Source organism: Anopheles gambiae, chromosome 3 (genome assembly GCF_943734735.2).
Source record: "Anopheles gambiae chromosome 3, idAnoGambNW_F1_1, whole genome shotgun sequence".
Classification (NCBI taxonomy): Eukaryota; Metazoa; Arthropoda; class Insecta; order Diptera; family Culicidae; genus Anopheles; species Anopheles gambiae.
The window spans coordinates 59,780,476-59,801,506 of record NC_064602.1 but is presented as its reverse complement, the minus strand read 5'-3'; the positions used below and the strand labels follow the sequence as shown (position 1 = coordinate 59,801,506).

Here is a 21,031-nt window from a genome sequence, read left to right as displayed (position 1 = left end):
ACCTACCAATCAATAATCCAAATCTAGCCGCTGGAGGCGTAAGTAAGTAAGTAAGATTTTAACATAATATTTTATATTTAATTTTGTTATGTTTGGTAGTATGTGATGCTGGAATTTGCTTCGGTAGTAGGATGACTCTCAACTGTTCCCCCTTCTAACCCACTTGGAATCTATTCAACGCATCCGGTTTGTTCTGCGTTTCTTGAGTGTCCAAATGTACTGCTTTGCACAACCTTCTATCGATAAACCAACCAAGTAGCAACGCCCAAAGCAATTCAATGATCTTCCATGGACATGAATCTTAGACAATCCAAGCGGAGGAAGCTAAAAATCTGCTCGTATTTGAGCGAGGCATCTTGCGGACCTTGTTTGGCTGTGTGTTCAAGCGTGGAGAGTGGAGACAAATGATGCATCACGGGTGTGCACTAGTGATGGGTCACCGGAATCGCACCCATGGCTCGGAATCGCTTCCGAGCATTGCTACTCCGGCTCCGATTCCGAATAATTCAAACCGTCGATTCCACCCGGAGCCCTCGGAGCCGTCCGGAGCCGCTAGTCGGCAGCTGGAGCCGTCGGAGCCGTTAGAGCCGTCCGGAGCCGTCGGAACCGTTGGATCCGTCGGAACCGTCCGGAGCCGTCGGAGCCTTCCGGAGCCGTTGGAGCCGTCGGAGCCGTCCGGAGCCGTTAGTCGGCAGCTGGAGCCGGTCGGACCCAACGGCACCGACGGCCCCAACGGCTCCAACCGGCTCCGTCGGCTCCAACGATTACGACGGCTCCAACCGGCTCCGGACGGCTACAACCGGCTCCGTCGGCTCCGGACGGCTCCGGACGGCTCCAACGGTTCCGGACGGCTCCGACGGCTCCAACGGTTCCGGACGGCTCCGACGGCTCCAACGGTTGCAGACGGCTCCGACTGCTCCAATGGCTCTGACGGCTCCAACGGCTCCGGACGTCTCCGACGGCTCCGACGGCTCCATCGGTTCCGACGGCTCCGACCGGCTCCGGCTGCCGACTAGCGGCTCCGGACGGTTCCGGACGGCTCCGGACGGCTCCAGATGGCTCCTAGGTCAGAGTTTGGCACCTACCTTCCGGAACCGCTTCCAATTTTGGCGGATTCATTCGGAAGCGATTCCGGATTTGTGTTGAATTTACCCATCACTAGTGTGCACATTGATGGAAAGCTGCAGCTGAGAAGTAAGTAACCAGGAGAATTATCGTTAGCCGAGCCACGGCACAACAACGTGCTCAATCGTTGGCATGGGTAAATAAAGAAAAACAGGGAGAGTATACACATTTTAAGATGTTTATTACCTTTGTTTCCATGGCACGATTTCTGCCATGAAACTCCTGTCCTCCTGCTCCTGTGAAATGACTCTATATGGTGACTTTATTCGCTAGGGTTTATTGCACACAATCGATCATCTGTACTTATATTCCCAAGCTGATATAGAAGTATTGTCATGAACACGATACTTCGTTTTGTGTCTACATTGCTCAGAACGATCAGCGCTTTATTTTGTAAAAAAAATTATCTCCGCAAACGTTTGCGACAATCAACCAATAACATTGAAGCACTTTATTATGTCCTTTTCTTCGTCCCGGCACTACAGAAACTTTGCGAGGATGTCCTTTGCAGACCAAGGGTACGGTTGATTTACATAAATATTCAACAAATTTCTAACGCCCACAAACACTACGCTCCTAGGCGCTGAACGATTCATGCAACAACAAAATCGTCGATACTCCATACTCCTTGAAGTGTAAATCCATCGCTAGACCGAAAGGGCTCTCGGTGGGATGCGGTCATCAGTGTGGTCGATTTTATATTTCGTTCCCAAAAAGGACCCTTGTCAAATATTCTTAAGTGATTACATTCTTGAATTCGTGATTAAATTTGCACAATTTTCCACTCTATCTTCATTCAATGGGCTCATGTTTCTTATCCAGAATGTTATACGAATAATATGCAAGCTAGCAAAACCATATCGCTACCTGCAACCAACCCCCGTAACAATAGCCGGTGAAAATGTTATGCCTATCGGCAGCTTGACAAATATTGTCAATATTGACAATAAAACTAAATGAAATAATTACAATCAACCCTGATGTACAATCGGTTATGTGTTTATAGGATTGCAAGAAAAAGAAGAAAAGAAAAGAGGTACTTCTTATTCCTTGGTAATAACACTTACACGGTCATGCCAGCATATGCCAGGCTTCTGATATAAATACGTATCAAGTAACCGGATAGAATAGATAAGAACAAAATTTAATTTGTAAGATCCAGCGTGTCTATTAAATAGAGACCGGGCCGTTTTGATTTGATACAAGGAAAATCTTGCATAAAAGCAAAAACATTTGCGTTCTTAGTACATTTTATTAGTTTTGTAAATGTTTTTGCTCGGTAGCGTAGTTAGTGCCGTACTTTGATTGATCATTAAATTGATTGAAAATTAAACTGAAAATTGATCTGATACTGAGTTTAGTTATGTCTACCTACCCAAGGTAAGGCTTCTAAACTCCAACGTTTCCAGTATGGGAAACCCCCTCTGGGTTACTATGACCCCCGGGAAGATCAAGTATTGCAAAGTCCGCTTCGACAAAAGTTTTATTCTACCTCAATACATGTCACCGAAACACTGATTGTATGATCATCAAACTACATGGCGACCGTATCCAAAATCAAACACATTACATAGCGACCGTAACGTATTGAGTCGCTGAAACAAATCAGTTTCGTTGTAATTGTTGATTTTGAGTATCTATCATTATCAATGTAAGTGCACGGCTATTTGTTGAGTAGCTAACCTAAAATGGAGCATAGTACACACAGGTGTCAACGAAAATTAATTTATATTCAGGATGGCTGTAGCTACGCGCTGCAATAACCAAACAATTGTTTGTATTCTTCGATGCAAATAAATTATATGGTAAATTAGTTAGTATTATTCAATATGCTGCTAAAAATGTGTTTTAGCATCATTGATGAGCAACTTTTTAAACCAGCGGTCGGCAAAATCCGGCCCGCCGCAACATGCAATCATGCCCGCGAAAGGATTCTACTTATTTTGAACGATGGGAAGAATCTATAAAAATTATTCAGTCTATAAAAAATATTTTATTAGTCTATTAAATATTCAGTATAAAAATTACAATTTTACAAAGAAATTTTATACCGTTGCATCTTTCAACTTTAATTATCGTAATGTGCAATGACGGACCAATCAGTATGGTCGAACTAGTGTTCAATATTCGCATATGTAATAACATATTGTTTCAACACGACAATAATTCTTTAAGAATGGAGGAAGTGGCATACGAAACTTTGTGTAAAGAAGATAAACTAAAGTCTGGTGGCAGTAAATTTATTTAAAGTTTTGCTTGCGACTTTACTTGATACTTGATATTTGATATTTATTTGTTAAATTCAACGGGTCTTATGTGGCCCTCTCGAAATGAAGTAACATAAAAATGAAACAAAACATGTCAGATTGGCGACGATCACAAACGACCTGGTGCGAAGCGAACGCGATTTACGACGAGAGATATTCGGCATTCGCTAAAACAATACAATACGCTAAAACAATAGTTATTTTAGGCCTTTCTCGTAGTACAGTCGTCAACTCGTACGACTTAACAACATGCCCATCATGGGTTCAAGCCCGAAATAGACCGTGCCGCCATACGTAGGATTGACTATCCTGCTATGCGGGGAAATCAATTAGTCACTGAAAGCCAAACCCACAAGAGGTAAAGGCAGGCCTTGACCGACAACGGTTGTTGAGCCAAAGAAGAAGAAGAAGAAGATTTTTAAAAATCTTCCACCTGCCCGCGGCTCTCGATCATTTAGTAAATTTGGCCCTTTACCTAGACAGTTTGTTGACCACTGCTTTAGCCTAATATCAATTATACTAAGACAGCTATGAGCTATATACAACAACATCTACAATGAATCATGCGTATCATAATACTCAGTTCCAATGCATGGTATCTTAGTCATCACAACTATCCCTACAAAATATACCTTGAAATGATAAATCCTTCAAGGTTTTTATCATACAACCAAAAAGCGATAATTTTAAATAACGTGTCAGATGATGTAAATAGCCATAACTAAAGTTTTCTATAATGTTGGAGCCCAAATGTTCTACAATCACTCAGTTATTTGATGCTGTTCAATTATGTTTAGAAGTTTTGTTTTAACTTTCTCTCGTTGTTCAAAAATCTCACAATTTAGTCACTTTCAGCACATCAGTGAAACCTCCTCTCAAAATACTGCAACGAAGCATAAAATACCTATCATATATAACTGATGACCTGCATCATTATGCCAATAGATTTCACCCGCAAACATTCCAAGTATTTTGAAATATTTCTTTACTGGTATCGAGTTGTCTACACCATGCACTGGGCGGATATTACTCATTACGGTTAACTTACCTTATCTCTTGCAACAACGTGTGGCTTCACCACACATACAGACACATTGGAGGTCATGTAAAGGAAGGTGTCGCTGGTTAGTTAGCTAGAAACTGAGCATATTTTCCGTTATCTAATCTACAAACCGTACCCACTACGCTGATAAGCAGGTGGTATTGGTGACAACGATAGTGAATACAGAAATGCGGTTATGAGTATCGTTCCCTGGGCAGAGTCAATTCAACCGTTTCATTCGTCAGAAGGTGCGTACGTGCACGGCGTATTGACGATCCTAACAGATTTCCTCTACCACCATCGTACCGCACAACACCCTGATAGTGACAGATTGAATCCTTTTTCTATCGTTCTTTAGATCCCAGTCCTCGCATAAGCAGTGAAAAGATTAAACAGCCAAACCGCTAATTTGAGGTTACGCTACAGGTGTCGCAACAACAAGTGGTCATCGTGGTCCTTCGCTGCTATACGCAACTGTCCCACGCATCAAAATGGTGTCTGCGGAAACGATTGGTTCCATTTTTATAAAAGTGTTCAAAGTGGTGAGCATATATTAGTTAGTTACGGTTAAAATCAGTGAACAATGTCTTATAAATTAGTTTATATAACGACAGTATTTTTGGAATGCACAAGCTCAAAGAAGTGTCGTTTTTAACTATCATCTAAAACTCTGCTGTGATTAATGCCGCAAGGAAAAGCATAGAAAAAAAGAAGAACGTAAGATTTTCCTTATCAAAATCATGTCTCACGATTGGCTAATGCACAAGATATTGGTTTTAAAAGGTCTATTTTACAATCAACAAAAAGACCACACCCTATACATATTTAATTTAAAGTGCCATAGAGAAGTGTTGTATGTTATCACTCCCCGTGAAACGATTTATATGCTAAAACATAGATAATGTTTCTATCGAAGCTAGTCAAAAATTTTTAAAATATTTTGTTTGAATAATTTCTAAATTACATTCATTATGTTACCCTATCAAATATTATGGTCTTATTACGAAGCTCGGATTTGCCTGGGGAAAAGCAGTAATAGTTTATAGTAAACGATCTATCATCAAATATGCGTGAGCTTATGCCATTTTGATGACTAGCAGGTCAATTCGGAAAAAAGGGTTATCGTATCCAACACTGCGTTCGCACAAGTGATAAGATAAGGATTGTGACCACTAACAACTAGCAATGTTCGTTCATGACGGCATGGTAAAAATATTCAACTCCACTTGTCTACCTTCTTACAGTAGGTTACGGCACAGTCCAAACACAATTCCTCTAATATGTTTAGCTATATCGATTCTTCGGTGAGTAAAATTTTATTGCACTGTTAATATTTTGATTTTGTTGAAGTTTGAGTCCAAATTTTCATTTTTTTAAACATGGAATAAAAAACGGACGTAACATTCATACCGGAAGAATGGGACCATACACTGGCATAAAGCACACAGCACAGTAACCAATTGAGGGTTGCTTTTTTCCACCTTATCGCCCCATAAAATGATACCAACGATCTACGAACCGTTGCTTTGAAGAAAAGTGAACATCTAAACCAATGTTGAGAACCGTAAACGCAAAGTTGAATGGATGTGCATCAATGGACACCAGAACAAATATTGGTTAACAAAGGGTAGAACATTGATTTTTTCCTGTATCATAATGAGGCATAGCACATACGTTCTCCATCTTTATAGCATTCCAATGGAAGGACTACATTGTTACGGCTTTGCACTTAACTTTTTTCTTCACAGCTATTTTTACGGTACGGTGGACCGAGTAAGATTATTTCGCACGCACGATTTTACGTACACACAAGAAGGGATCAGAACACTCGACAGAATGCTATTTTTTGCCTGTAACGACCTTCGGTCGTGAAACGTGAAACATAAAACCCCGGACACAATCTAAGCAGAATGCATTCCCAAATTAAATTGCGCAAACAACATTAGTGCTGGACACAATGTTTATGATACCCTACGGGGAGACCCAGTGTGCATGTTAGATCCATTACTTAAGGTGTATCTGTCGATTCTATTTTGCAGGTCATCAACATTGTAGTACTGATCATTTACCGAACGGGATATGGAGGAGATTTCCTCGGTATCGGTGGTACCTGGAACCTTAACGAGGAGAAGAGCCCAGATGCAGAAATCGTCGCGTCAGGTGTATTTGTCGGCTTTATCATCTATACCGGAGTGCAGCTACTTACTTTTGGTTTCGGTACCACCAAACATAAGTACGAGCTTTCCGACACGATCATGAACGTGGTCGGTACGTTCATGTGGGTTGCTGTCGGTGGTACTGCACTACACTACTGGCACGGTTATCTAGCGGAGCACGACTTTGAAAACATCACTTCCGAAAGAACGGTAAGTCTAATAGTAGATAAATGGATTGAGATCTAATAGATTGAGATTAGACAAATCGCAAGGATAACACTTTTTGCTTTATATTTCAGGCTGGATTGGCATTAGGTGCCTTGTGTGTCATCAACGGAGCCCTCTATCTAGCAGATTCTGTGCTTGCCTTCATTCATTACACTAAATATGCCTAATTTTAGAATACACCATAAGTGAACATTGCTGACATTGTTTAGAATGTAGTGTTTGTACGATTAGTGAGGCTAAGGAATTTATTATAATTACTTAGATTCATATACTTTGGTAACTATTATACAAGAGAACGTAATCCTTAAGGCATTGAAGCGTAGCTCTATGCTTCCTCATAATATCCGCCCTTTTCATGCAAAAGTTCAATCCCACAACAACAATAGCCTTGCAACAATAATGTTCAAATGATTCCTATAAATGACAAATAAATGAAAAGGTAGGAATTACCACCGTACCACAAAAATAACAACCTGACTGTAGTTCTTTATAATGAAAGTTTTACACACATTCGTCAATGTCCAGGCAAATTTACTGAGGTAAAAAGTGTTGTTGATAGGTATAAACCATACAAACGCGTAACATGTCTGAAACTTCTGTTTGCGTTTTTTTTTATTTTGAAACGTTTTCTTCTGCAGCTTACGTTTTGTTTTTAACTAAAACATTTTGAGCCCTAAATATGTTTCATCCTAAGGAATTTTGATTGAGTAAATGCTGTGAAAGAAATTTTACTCACTCGTATAACTTATTATGCGTATAATGTCCAGCTATGATAAATTAATTAAACAATTCCTTTGTAAAAATGCCATATCTTTTATTTTGATCGCTTCCTGCACTCAATCCTACATATAATGTCCAGCTAAAATTGCTGCACATATACTGCCGTTAACGGTTTGAGGAGCTATAAAATCAATTCAGCACCAGAACAGGTATACGTTTCGTTATGAATCCAGGATATGTCAAATCACAATTTCAGGACCGGAATAAAACCGAATCCTGGTTGTGGATTGGAATGCGTTCATGATCGGTTCCAGGATCGGCAAAAATTTAATATCAGTTCCTGGTCCAGTATGGGTTTGTGATCGATTCTAGGACAGATATGAGTTTGTCAAGTATCTAAGGTCCGTTATGGATTCGTTATCAGTTCCAAAACCAGTATGGATTCGGTATTAATTCCAGGACCTACATGAGTTCAGTGTCAGTAACAAAACCGGGATGGGTTTGTGATCGGTTACAGGGCCGGTGCGAATTTGGAATCAGTATAAAGACTGGTATGGTTTTGAGAGGTTCTATAATCAGAATGCGAACGCAATCAGTTGCTGGACGCATAGAGGTTCAGTATCAGTTCCAGGAACAATAAATGAACAAGACAATTTTCGGGATTTGTGTGCGGTTTGTATAAGTTTAGGAAACCGGCATAGGATTATGATGATAACTAGGATCAATATCGGTTCAACATCAGCATCGTGAACGTTATGAGATGAGTTCTAGGACCGCTTTTGGTTCCTGATCAGTATCAGGACCGATATGACTTCCGGACCAATTCCAAAATTTGTAAGTGTTCGCGCCTTCGTCCGCCAGTCTGTTATAGGGGTCTTAATGGCGGACGCCTCCACGAAATCTTGTCACCTTAGTTTGGGTCTACCACGCCTCCTCTGTCCTTGTGGACGGCCTAAAAAGACTTTACGGGCTGGTATCGTCTGTTTCCATGCGTAAAACATGGCCAGCTCACCGGAGCCTGGCGAGCTTGATACGCTGCACAATAGTGAAGTCGCCGTACATCTCGTATAGATCGTCATTATAACGACTCCTCTATTGTCCTTTCACACATACGAGGCCAAGTATTCTTCTGAGCATCTTCCTCTCGAACGCGGCCAAGAGGGTTTCGTCAGATTTGAACAGTGTCCATGTCCCAGAGGCGTATGTGAGAACCGATACTATATAGGTGCTATCTAGTCCTAGCTTGAACTGATTTTTCAGGCTGTAGAATGACCAATTGGTAGCCAGCATCCTTGCGCGCAACTCAGCTTCCATGCTATTGTCGTTGCTGACCTTTGACCCAAGATAGGTGAATTGTGGGACGACTTCAAAAGTGCGTTCACCTATGTGCACGTCACATCTACGTAGATTCTGATTATTTATTGGTAGGCCCGCTGATGTTGCCACCATCAGTTTGGTCTTTGCCTCGTTTATCTGCAATCCGAAGTTCTCTGCCGCCTGCAGAGCCAAACCCGTCCCCCTGGCGCTGATCCTTGGTGGTAACAAAAGGTCCTGAGAGTTTTTCAGCCACCCTCACCTGGCAAGTGACGTTGGTCATAGTAATTCTAACTAGCCTTATCAGTTTGGCCGGGATTCCGAAAGAGCTCATGGCGTCATACAGTTTTGCCCTGGCTATGCTATCATATGCGGCTTTGAAGTCAATGAAGAGATGGTATGTGTCGTGTCTGTATTCAGCCATCTTCTCCAAGATCTGCCGCATGGTGAAGATCTGATCAGTGGTTGATTTTCCGTTTTGGAATCCTCTTTGATAGTTTCCGAGTATCTCTTCGACGTGCGGGACAAGGTGATCCTGAAAGATCAGCGAGAATATTTTATATGCAGTATTCAACACCGTAATACCCCTGTAGTTGTTGCAGTCCAACCTGTCTCCTTTCTTGTATATGGGGTAGATGATGCCGAGATTCCAATCACAAGGCATTGATTCGCTATCCCACACCTCAGTAACAATTTGATGAATCTCGTTTTCTAGTCGTGCACCTCCATTCTTGACCAGTTCAGTTGCGATTCCGTCGGTTCCGGGTGCCTTGTTATTTTTCAACAGACGTATAGCCTTTCGTGTATCTTCTATGCTAGGTGGCAGTAGCTTGACACTATCTGCTTGATACTATCACTAGCATTTCTAGCTGTTCGCTAAACTGGTCGTTGATTAATTCATCAAAGTACTTAGCCCACCACGAGAGGACCTCTGGCTGGTTACTGACCAGATCTCCATCCTTGTTGCGACAGCAGGTAACCTTAGGTACAACGTTGTTTCGGTGACCTGCTATCCCTAGGTAAATCTTTCGTGTCGGTCCGTACGCCTCTCTGGTTTGCTCTACCAAAGCATGCTTCTTGGAGCGGTGAACTCGTTTCTCTTCGCGTCTGAGCCGTGAGTATTCCTCTGCGCATACCCGCGTTCTATGCCGTTGCTGCATTGCTCGGTATGCAGTATTCTTACGTTCGGTCACTTGTCTGCATTCATCGTCGAACCAGCCAGATTTGGTGTTGCCACGACGTGGTGGGAGTATATTTCTTGCACAGTTTATTATTTTTGTTTTTAGAGCGTTCCACCTCTCGCTCGTAGTTTCATAACTGTTTTCTGGTAGTAGAGAGTCGTCTAAAGCGGCTTTGAATTCCTTTTGGACAGCAATGTCCCTTATAGAGTCCGTGTTGAGTCGAGGCTGCGTGCTTTTTCTAGCCAATATTTACTCTGGACGAGCGACGTATCGGAATCAAACTTTTTTAACCGGAATCAATTTATTTTAAAGGATGCAAAGGCTACAAGGTTAATCGTTGATGATCTGCCAGGCATATTATCGTATTAGGCTAAACTTAATCACGGTTTAGTATCATATATTAACGGAGGAAAAATCACCGATTCGAAGAGTTTTGTACTGGCACACAACCATGATATACCGCGATAGTTGGATGCTACCGAGCGGGAAGACAGATACAAGCAAGCTCAATTTCCATACAGCAGGCAAAAGTCCATAACACGTATGATTTAGAGAACAGTTTAGCTAAGATTCGCTAACATCGGCTAAGATCGGCATTTTTTTTTTATGACTGATGCTAAGAAATCAACGAACCCAGGGGAAGAAAGGAAAGGCTTATGTATAGCAATGGGCTCAGAAACAAGACCAACGATAATCGTAGGTAAAAAGACATTGATCACGTTAACAGGAGTGAAACTAAGCAGTGAGTATGGATCTCAGTAAAAATCGTTGCAAAGTTGCTGGCTAAAAGGTTGGGTGTGTCGCAAGATAAGGTGGTACAACGTTCACCGCAAGTGAGCAGTTTTTTTAAAGTATGTGAGCTACGACGAGAATTTGAAAATCCATCGCTAAAAGAAACGGGGGTTGGAGGGAAACCGGATCTGAGGCCGCGATGCTTAGTGACGATACCTGGCTCTATTATAGATACGATAAGCAGTTGCCACAATTTAATGTATTCTTTTAAGAAACATGCAGGATGGCGGAGGATAGGCCACAAAGAACGAGATTAATCGCGTTTGAGTGACTTCAGTGGTCTATTTGACCGAAGAGACATTGTGTGGATGGATAACATAGACAGAGAGCAGAAGTAAAATACTCAAAAACCAGTAAATTTAATTCATCAATGGATGGACAACCAGATAAGAGAGACTAGTCAATGTCTGTAAGCAATTCAATGAGTCTAGTATATTCAGACCTTTAAACCGTCCATAGATTGATCAAAGCATAGTGATCACGGCGATCCTGCAGAAAAAGATAAAGCTGTGTCCCAGATTATCAGTAGCAGTTTACTATTTGAGCAATTCAAAACACCAGCCAACTACATTCCACCGCATTGATGAAGGTATCCCCAATTGAATAAGTATCTCAAGTTCTATACGGCAGATGTCGACTACGACAATCGCGGAATTGGACTATGGGATAAAGAAAGCTCCAATAAACAGCGTTTTAGTAGAAATTAGGCTTAATAATGACCCAAACATGTTTAAGAAAATTACAGTGTGCATTGATTTGCTTCGTTTTTAACGTTTTTAAGCATGCGATTGAAACACCATTGACACGGGTCCTTGTGCTATTATTCATATCCAAGAATGAATTATTATGAATTATGAATTAAGAATTATAATTATCCAAGAATGGGTATATTGTAAGACCCGACCCCTTAGAAGGATTAAAACAACGTGCTATCACGTTGTTTCGGGCCTTTTATATTAAAGTCATCGAATAACAAAGAAATTTACTTCAAAGAAGATTATATTAACAGATTTAAATGAGTTTGACACATCGAGGTCATCGTCTAGTATGGCGTAAACAGTGTACTAAATTGCAGATTGCAAAATCTCGTGTAACGTTAACATCATTGTGCCATGATATTAGGCTTCAATGTTGAAAATTGATCTAGAAAAATTATTCAAATTGATAAGAAAAGAAATTGGGAAATATATTCTTGCATGCATGTAGTAAGTACTTTTAGGCTAAGTACTGAGAAATTTTACTTAAAAAGTACCACATGTTTCAAGGTCAGTCGAGCAAGAGAAAATACAAAGAATTGTCATTTGCCGAATACACCCTATCACCCGAAAACAAATTAACAGATCATATAATGCCGAACCCCGAATATCTTATTCTTCTTCTTTTGGCACAACAACCGCTACCGGTCCAGACCTGCCTGCCTAGTGAGTACAGTGAAGTGGGCTTTCAGTTAATTTTTGATACCATAAGCAAGATAGTCAGTCCTGCGTATGGGGGCACGGTCTATTCGGAGCTTGAATCCATGACGGGCATGTTGTTAAGTCGTTCGAGTTGACAACTGTACCACCAGACCGGCCCATATACCACCCTACGAATATACGAATACTTTTTGCGCGCATGTCAACTATATTTTTAGTTTTTTACGTGTTTTAGTTGATGTAGCATTATGTTAATGACCAATTTTTAGCAAATCATGTTAATTGATACTACCTTTGTAAATCCTCATTATTACTTTTCCGGACTAATTGCGTAAACTATTCGGCTATGCGGGCAAGTTTACGATATAAATGAGTTTAAGGAATTTCAAAGTAGTCAGACAATCAGTTTTGAAAAATTGTGTCAATAGTAGACCAAATAGGATTTTCGATGTATTTGAACTTACAGAAAATGCATCGAAATCGAGCAAAGTACGTTAATTAGTTATTATAAGAGCTACATGCATGGAAAAAAATTGTTTATCTAATTATAAAGGGAAAAATATTACCCCATATCGACTGATATCATATCTTTTAAACATATAGCAAAAAGCAAGAAAATGCGCATGCATCTATTGAAACTAGCCGCATTGTATCAATACTATCATTGAACACCTAAAATCTTGTTAAAGAGTTAAACATATAACACAAATATATTTAATTCTGTTTTAGTAAAATTAGCATAATAGGCTAAAACACAAGCAGCACTGACGAACCCACGTGAAACTTCGAACAAAATAAGCTTCCAAATGTGTCCCCTGATTTGGAATGAAAATACGTTACACACTAGCACCGACAAACCGACGTGACACTTGCGTTTCAAAACTGTCCCACACGAAAGTACTGTCATTTGCAATGAAGGCAATCACTTTTGTCAAAATGAGCTCTGTTCGCGTCTGTTTAGATGGAAACAACATTTCCAAGTACAAATGGCGGAGGAAGTGTTAGGCAAGATTTTATGAAAATAATTGGACAAAATACCCAGAAAAATCATTTGATGGGTTTGCAAATCAATGCAAATGATGTGAGAAGTGGGGAAAATATTCTTCGTTGGAAGTTGGGGAGAAAAAAAAGGGGCTTTAGCAGTTTCTCCTCTGTGTCAGTGTAGTAAGCGAATCATTGTAGAGATGGCGCTAGTGTTTAACGTATTTTCATTTGAAATAAGGAGACAACTTTTGAAGCTAATTTTGTTCGAAGTGTCACGTCGGTTTGTCGGTGCTAGCATCATCTCTCTAATGATTAGCTAATTTGACACTAGCAAAAAACTGTTGGACCTCCTTTTTGTTTTCCTCCTAAAATTCCAACGCGTAATGTTTTATCCACTTCTCATCCCTTTTTTTGTTATTTGGAAACCTATGTAATGATTTTCCTGTGTGTTTTGTCCAATTATTTTCACAAAATCTTTCCTCACACTTCCTTCGCAATTTGTTTTAGGAATAGTTGTTTACATCTAATCAGCCACGAACAGAGCTCATTTTGACCGAAGTGATCGCCTGCAAGATATCATATTCTTTTTTAATGATTCTAGTGCATTATACCAACCATGGAAAATTGCAAATCGACATGGCAAGGGGCTGAATACGAAGAAATTAAAGAAAAACATAATAATGTTCAGAGTTGGAAAGCTGTCCGTCATTTGATTCAAAACGGTATTGCATTTAATAGCATCTGTTATCCAAGATAGCGATAACACTCTTTTTTATCCTCAACAAGCGATCATGATTACGCATATTATGACTTGGTAGCCGATTCCCACCAACGAGAATGATAACAAAATCGAGACATAGACCTGAAGATCGCGTACATCCGATAGAACTGCCCACATATTTTGAATAGTGGTGAGAATTTACAGTAGAAGCTCTAGAAAGCATTTGAACGATCATCGTGGACATACGCACGAGCATAGTATTACATTCATGATGATCCATGGTAATCGCTCACCGAACATACAGTGGCGGTCACCTAAAGTCGGACACATCATATTTTCACCTTTTATCTGACTTTGCAGCACCATGGACAGTTCCCTAGACCACCTATCGGAAAACTTTCTTCTCGCGTCTTTGAGAACATTCTTTAGCTATGCACATGCAAAAAATCAGACCGATTTCTTTGAAAATCTCGGAACACAATTGATAATTGTGCTATAAGGTATGGAGTTAATGCGGTTCACTGAAAGTCTGACAGTCTCCATTCTATAGCAAAATGACCACGAAGCTTGACAATATTGACCAGTATGGTTCCTAAATCATTTTATTTCAGTTATTAAAGGTCCATCGGCTAGTTTGGATGGTCATCTACGTATTACATAACCTAGGCCAAGCGCTCTACGGTCTGAATCTGCCAATTTAAATATCAGCGTAGTATTGAAGAAGGTATTATTTTTATAAATAATTTTAAAGTTATTAAATCTTGTAGAAGTATGCACTGGGGCCTGCCATTGGTCTTTTGCTAAAGAAACATACTACATTACATACTACAGCAGTGGGCAAGTAAAAGAATGGTGTTCTAAGAATCAGCACCGGGCTGAACGTGTTAAGGAAATATTTGGATACAACCATGTGGAGAGTCTTCAAAGCATCCGTTTTTGAGGTTCATTGATACAGGAAGTGCATTTACTGCTAGTAAGGAAGTGACATTTTGTTCAAAGTTTAAGGCAAACGGTCAAGGAATCCTTAAAATATTATTTTTAATTTAGAATGTTTGATGCATACATAAAACAAAATCACTAGATTTGAATCGGAAAATGTCGCACAGTTTGATAAAATCCTGAAAACATATTCATGTTTATTTGTTATTTGTTTATTTAATTCAACGTTTAAAATCGTTAAACTTTGTAAAGTATCTAAAAAATTATGTGGATGCATCAGCGCTTATGGCACGAAATCTCAATCATTACCTTGATGAAGATAGATACGATTCATGTTGTAACATGTTCAAACATGCTCACTAACCAAGCCAGGAACAAAAATGTTCAACCAATTGGAAGCAGTAATTAATATATCTAAATAATATATTAATTACTGCTTAATAAAAACAAAAAAAAAATTGAAAAACAATGCCGCAAAGTCAGACAAAAGGTTGAAATATGAGGCATCCGACTTTAGGTGACCGCCACTGTATATTAAGGTTCAGGATTCGTGACAGATTATTCAATCTGTTTAACATAAGTGTGCATTATTCTTCTTATCTGTTATCTGTTATTATAACTTCTGAAGACTTGGTTAAAGATTTAGTCCACCAATCCTAATAATTAACTCTGAGTTTATTCACGCGAATTTGGGTAGATGAGGGAGGCTCTAAACAAAACTGTTATCGAACTAGACTAGACTAGAGAAACTAGCTAGACTCACTCTGCCCCACGTACTAAATGACCAAGGATACCGACCTTACGCTGTCCCCCTAACATAAATATGAACTATAGGTTTCACCACGTTACGTTAAGTCGGAGCCAGAACCAAATTCGCCCCGTGGGTGCAGAGAGTTCGGGTCGACCCGATTGATCATTAAGTGCGAGCAAGCATAAGTGACTCCAACCCGTTGGTACTGCGAGTAAGGGTCAGGTCGAGCCATAGGGGCAGTGGCGGATTGTGCGCTAAGCAAACTAAGCGGTCGCGTTGGGTCTTGTGGTCTTGAGGGGCCTTAAAAAGGGAACCCACCCCCTGCTCGCAAGTAAAATTGCTACTCAATCCTTTTCTTGTTGAGAACATTTTCCTGCTAGACGCTTCAGCCAAGCCTACATTTGTGTGACCGCATAGAGCCTCCACTTGTCTTAATCCGTCACAGCGTCGCGTCTTGAACCTACACTGGCCTGACCCGTACTCGCTGCACCAACGAGTCGGAATCGCTTATGCTTGCTTTAACGTACTGAACCTAGTTGCACCTTACGGGTCGACCCGAACGAATTCGAAATATATACAAATGGCTCCAACCCGGTAAGTGCGGGTTGTGCCGCTCATCCTTAATTTGCACAGTCAGCAAGTTGCATTGTTCACCAAAAGAGTTTTTCTGTTGTGCTGTTTTGAATAACAGAGTATAAAGTAAAATTTTGAGGATGTCATTTAGCGAACGCTGAAACAATTTTTATTAAAATTACACATTATACTACACATCATAATTAAGAAGAAAATATTTCACTTTCCTCACGAATGACTTTCCTCACGTCTTTTGATAGATGGCGTTGCTGTAATCCTTAGTTTAATATTTGACATGTGTTTCATTATTGTTAGGTATTGTTATTTCAAACAAGCAATAGTTCATAGAACCTATGGCACATGGTTTACCAAAAAGAAAAACAGGAGATTACTTCACAAAAAACAAATTCTGTTATATGTATGATAATATCCCTCAAATTATTGATTTCATAATTTCAAAATTATGATTCAGTGTAGGTACGGTCCCGTGGTCGTCAACTTACAAAACTTATAACAACATGCTCGTCGTGGATATAAGCCTCAAATAGACCCCCACCCCAACCCCTAACAAAAACCCAACCATACTATACCTAGAACTGCTCAACGATAAGAAGCTAATAGGTTCTGTTCGCGTTTCCCACCATAGATATGGGACTCTTATTTAAAAACACACACAAGTACGACATTCCGAAAATAGTCATCTTGCAATCTATCAATAGCTTACACAAAAATACTTTAGTCTTAGTCGCACTGCTTACGTTGATTCATTCTTAGGTTTGCGTATTTATATCGCTATCAGGCAAGATTCTAGTCCCAATAGGATTAAACATGAAACGATACAAATATAGGAAATTTGATCCCAAACAGGGTTGTCGGACTGCAAAAACCGTTAATCTGAGTTAAGCAAACAAAAGCAACTTTCGTTAGTTCTTCTTCTATGGCACAACAACCGTTGTCGGTCAAGGCTGACCAGTACCACTAGTGGGCATGGCTTTCAGTGACTTATTGATTACCATCGGCAAGATAGTCAGTCCTACGTATGGGGGCACGGTCCATTCGGGGCTCGAACCTACGACGGGTATTTTGTTAAGTTCGTTAATTACTAGGTTGATTTAATCTGGTTAATTTTCACCATGGCGGACAACGACATGCGTGCAGGTATGTTTTAAGATCTACCTTCGATTTTTTATCAATTTCTCCTCAGTTTTTTCGACAAAATTGATGTAGTAGTGCTTTTGTACCATGTTCATCCAGAAAATTTTGATGAGACGCAGCAAGAGGATGTACAAAAATTCAGCCAAAATTTGCTTGACATTATCGAATTGAGATTTAGTTTCACTGCTTGCCACTGCGGAGCCAGTGGACGCGAAAGTTTCCATGCTGCTTCTTGGTAGGTTCGTTCACATTTCCAAGCTACTATTTCACTGTTTGGCCGGTTACATCGACCACCCGGCCAAACTAATCCAGCAATGTAGCCACTTGTCCCTCGGTCTTCACTTTCAGCTTCCTTTCAGGGGCTTTCTTTCGATATTCTGATTGTAGGCTAATAATGCCAACATGATGTAGATGAGGGAACAGACGCCAATAATAATATGTGATTCAAAATTACAAGTTAAGTGTGCAACAGTATCGCAAATCCCTCATTACAAAAACACATATAAATCCGCTCAAAATTCTCGTACTCAAGCAAGTTTTATATGTATCAGCTAGACTACATAATAGTCAATTTCTATGCACAAACAATTGCAATTCTTCGTATGAATTTTATCGCACACAATTTAAAGTATTTAAGGTATGTCATTTTATTGCTTGATAAAAGATTTTTACTCACCTCTATCTGTTTAGCAGGACGACCAAATCCTTCCTCGAAAGCAAAGCCTCCCTCACCACCATATGATCGGCATCGTTTCAAACTTTCACTACGACTGACATAGCCGACACTACTTCTGGTGTTACCCGCACTATCGCATATCGCACTCAATTTGACACTTTCACTTCCGTCGATCATACCACTGTCACACACATCATATGGAGGGGGCGGCGTTTGTCTACCGGTAACCAATTTTGCTAGAGGTTTGGCATCTGCAAAATCTGCACTCTCCAGATCAAGCGCTACAACATCTCGTTCAACGTCCGCACTCCAACGAAACGATTTTCGATTCACGTTACTAATACACATCAGCTTATCCGCATCCAGACTATTGCGGTAAACGTTCTTATCACGATCGAGGTTACCCTCCACATCCATACTTTTCCGAATAAGTGTCGTCCGTAGTAGAGTGTCATTTTTCCTTCTTCGCCTAACGACACCACCGTTGGTAGCTTCAGTAACTGGGACTGTTTCTAAATGCTCCGAGGTCGGCACGCTCTTAGCACAATTTGTTAAGCTAGATATATCCTCCATGAATGATCCTTTGGTGCCAGGCTCCAGTACACGGCTAGACCGCCTTTTCAAAATATTTGTTTCGTAACTATTGAACTGATCGTAATCTATAAAGCTTAGATCATCGTAGCTGATCATAAAGTCTTCTTGGCGTAGATTTTGCAACGATGCACTCCAGTTGGATACATTCGAAGAGCGTCTATCTGAGCGGAAGCTAATTTTGCGTCTTATCGAAGCAAGAATGCTGTTGGATCGCTCGAACCGAGGTATCGGTGGTGGTGTTACTTCCGGTACGGCTGTAGCCACTTCCGGCCCCGCAACTGCTGCCGTTTCTTCTGTGCTTTCCGATCGCTCCAAAATCGCGTCCTCGTGCAGATTCTGCAAAGTGGACTCATTCTGGCTGCGCCGGTACGCCCGCTTCAACTGTATCGAAGACATGCTGCGACTGCGCACAAATTGAAACGGCAGCGCCTCGGTTACGGGCGAGACCGCGTTGGTGGTGGACACGTTTTCGCGGCTTCCGCTCAGCTTGCTATACAGGCTTGAGAGCTTTCGCGTCAGGAAGAAACTATTCGATCGTTCCATTTTGGGTCCGACCGGCTGCTCCGACACCGAGGCCAGGCCTCCAACGCTATTGTCGGCGTTAGACTCGGACCGAGTTGATTCGTTAGCCTTCGACGGCATCGTTTCCTTTGCTGTGGCACGTGCTCGCCGTGCCGTCCCACCAACAGAAGCAGCAGCAGTTTTGTTCGCGGACGTTTGTTTCACTTTTTTCGTACGTCCACCTCCACTGACACTGGCACTGGGGGCCGTCAGTTGACCTGGAACGCTTGCCGCTGGCTGCGGTCCCATTTGCGCCAGAGATGGTTTTGCCGGACCCACGTTCGCACCTGCGCCCACTCCGTTTCGGGCCGCCTTGGCGTCCTTGCTGCGCTGGCTGCTTTGATGATTATTTTTTTTCGCGCGATTCATCATCTTTAACATGCTCTGATTCCTTTGCTGCTGACCCTTAAAACCTACCCCAACGTATATTCTTTAGCAAAGAGTTATAACAGTATTTCACGCTTCCCTAGTGCAAGGCACGGTTAGTTCCATCCCATTCGATCACAACCAAACAGCAACACTTTTTCTTTGCAGCAATTAAAAACCGTGGACTAGTCAACCTTTTCTACACACAGTGTTGTGTAGCCATTATCTAGCTCTTGTTAGATGCAACGGTCAGTTCAGGAGAAGGAACTAGAAGCTGTCGGCAAAGGGGTGGCGTAACACGAAGAATGTTTCTTGCCATCAACGCGTTGTAGATACCTTGAGAGTCTTTGTCAGGTCGTCATCTACACACTCACACATACGCAACCACTTATGTTTTCGTGTACACTTTTTGGGGGGACTTCTTCTTGCTGCTGATATAACCAGCTCTTTGACACACCGGACGCCCTTATCCCTTGGCTATCTCCATTGCATTGCGATGGAGAGTTGTCGTCTCACTCAACCATACGTATTTTAGCGCTTTGTTTGTTTTACACCGCCACGAAGGAGTAAACAGTACAATTGGCATACACAAACTGTGTACTTTCGAGCACCAACACAAGCACACAATGAGCTCTTTCAGACCGAAAAAGATTGCTGGATACTTGCACTTTACGTCTTCGTTTGATAACCAATATCTTTTGCCTCGGAATACTTTATTTTCCTGACATCGATTTCACACTGGCACCTGCACTGGCGCACAACTCTTGTCAGCGCGGCACACTGGCCGAGCGTACACATTCCACAGCATACAGTACCGTAAGGTAAAGGGCGGCAGTATGTAAGGCATGCTCGGGGAATAGTTTTTACACCTTATCAGTACGACAACGTTTAGCACGACACCGTACCGTCGCGCCAACACTCTTTCTTCCTACCAGCGCGATAACAGGCGTTCTCAATGTATAGCTTAACGAGCTGTAAAAGTGTCACCACCAACAGACCCGATACACGTCGCTTGCGATCCGTCTGTCCGGCAGATTGCTGGGCTGTCACAGCATTCGCACCATTAGCGGGTAAGCGATGCAATGGTTCGGATCGCTGCATCACCAGCACTGCCAGTGTGCGCGCTGGCTTTAGTCAGCAACCGGTTTGCCAGTGTGCGCGTTGACAGTGTGCGATCACTGGTTGCTACACGCACATTGAAACAATTGTCAATGCTGGAGACGCTGTGCCGCTAATTAATCAGCTGTTTACGTAGCGGTACGCACGCACATTATCGATCATCGACGGCAAGCTCGGTGTTAGATCCACAATGTAAACGTGGATCTGTGCATGTGTTGTATGCTGTGCTCTGAGCTCGCAATGACATCTTGGCCCGGTGATTGAAGAGCGACCAAATACGCTGCGGAACGATCAGGGTTCTTCTCCCGGGCGCTTCGGTCACGAGACATGGTCTCTCAGAGAACTTCTCTCT

The 21,031-nt window shown here is 41.4% G+C and overlaps 2 protein-coding genes across 4 annotated transcripts in view; one reads left to right on the top strand and one right to left on the bottom strand.

The window, feature by feature from the left end:
- The window catches only part of LOC1272562 (pleckstrin homology domain-containing family G member 5), a 100,609-nt gene extending 79,829 nt beyond the window's left edge, over positions 1-20,780 (bottom strand). Inside the window, exon 1 of one of the 3 annotated variants that reach the window (XR_009765865.1) lies at positions 18,040-20,780. Coding sequence is in view for 2 of the 3 variants with exons in the window: in XM_061655387.1 (XP_061511371.1) it covers positions 18,040-19,575 (1,536 nt within the window). In the remaining variant the exon portion in view is untranslated. The remainder of the gene's footprint in view (positions 1-18,039) is intronic. The other 2 variants (XM_061655387.1, XM_061655391.1) reach the window with 2 other exon arrangements.
- Positions 4,580-7,290, top strand: LOC1272566 (protein snakeskin). Its single transcript, XM_311473.5, has 4 exons — positions 4,580-4,682; positions 4,793-4,976; positions 6,474-6,800; positions 6,890-7,290. Exons 2-4 carry the CDS (start codon positions 4,926-4,928, stop codon positions 6,983-6,985), a joined length of 474 nt encoding a protein of 157 aa, XP_311473.3. The 5' UTR covers positions 4,580-4,682; positions 4,793-4,925; the 3' UTR covers positions 6,986-7,290.
- Positions 20,781-21,031: the final 251 nt, after the last annotated feature.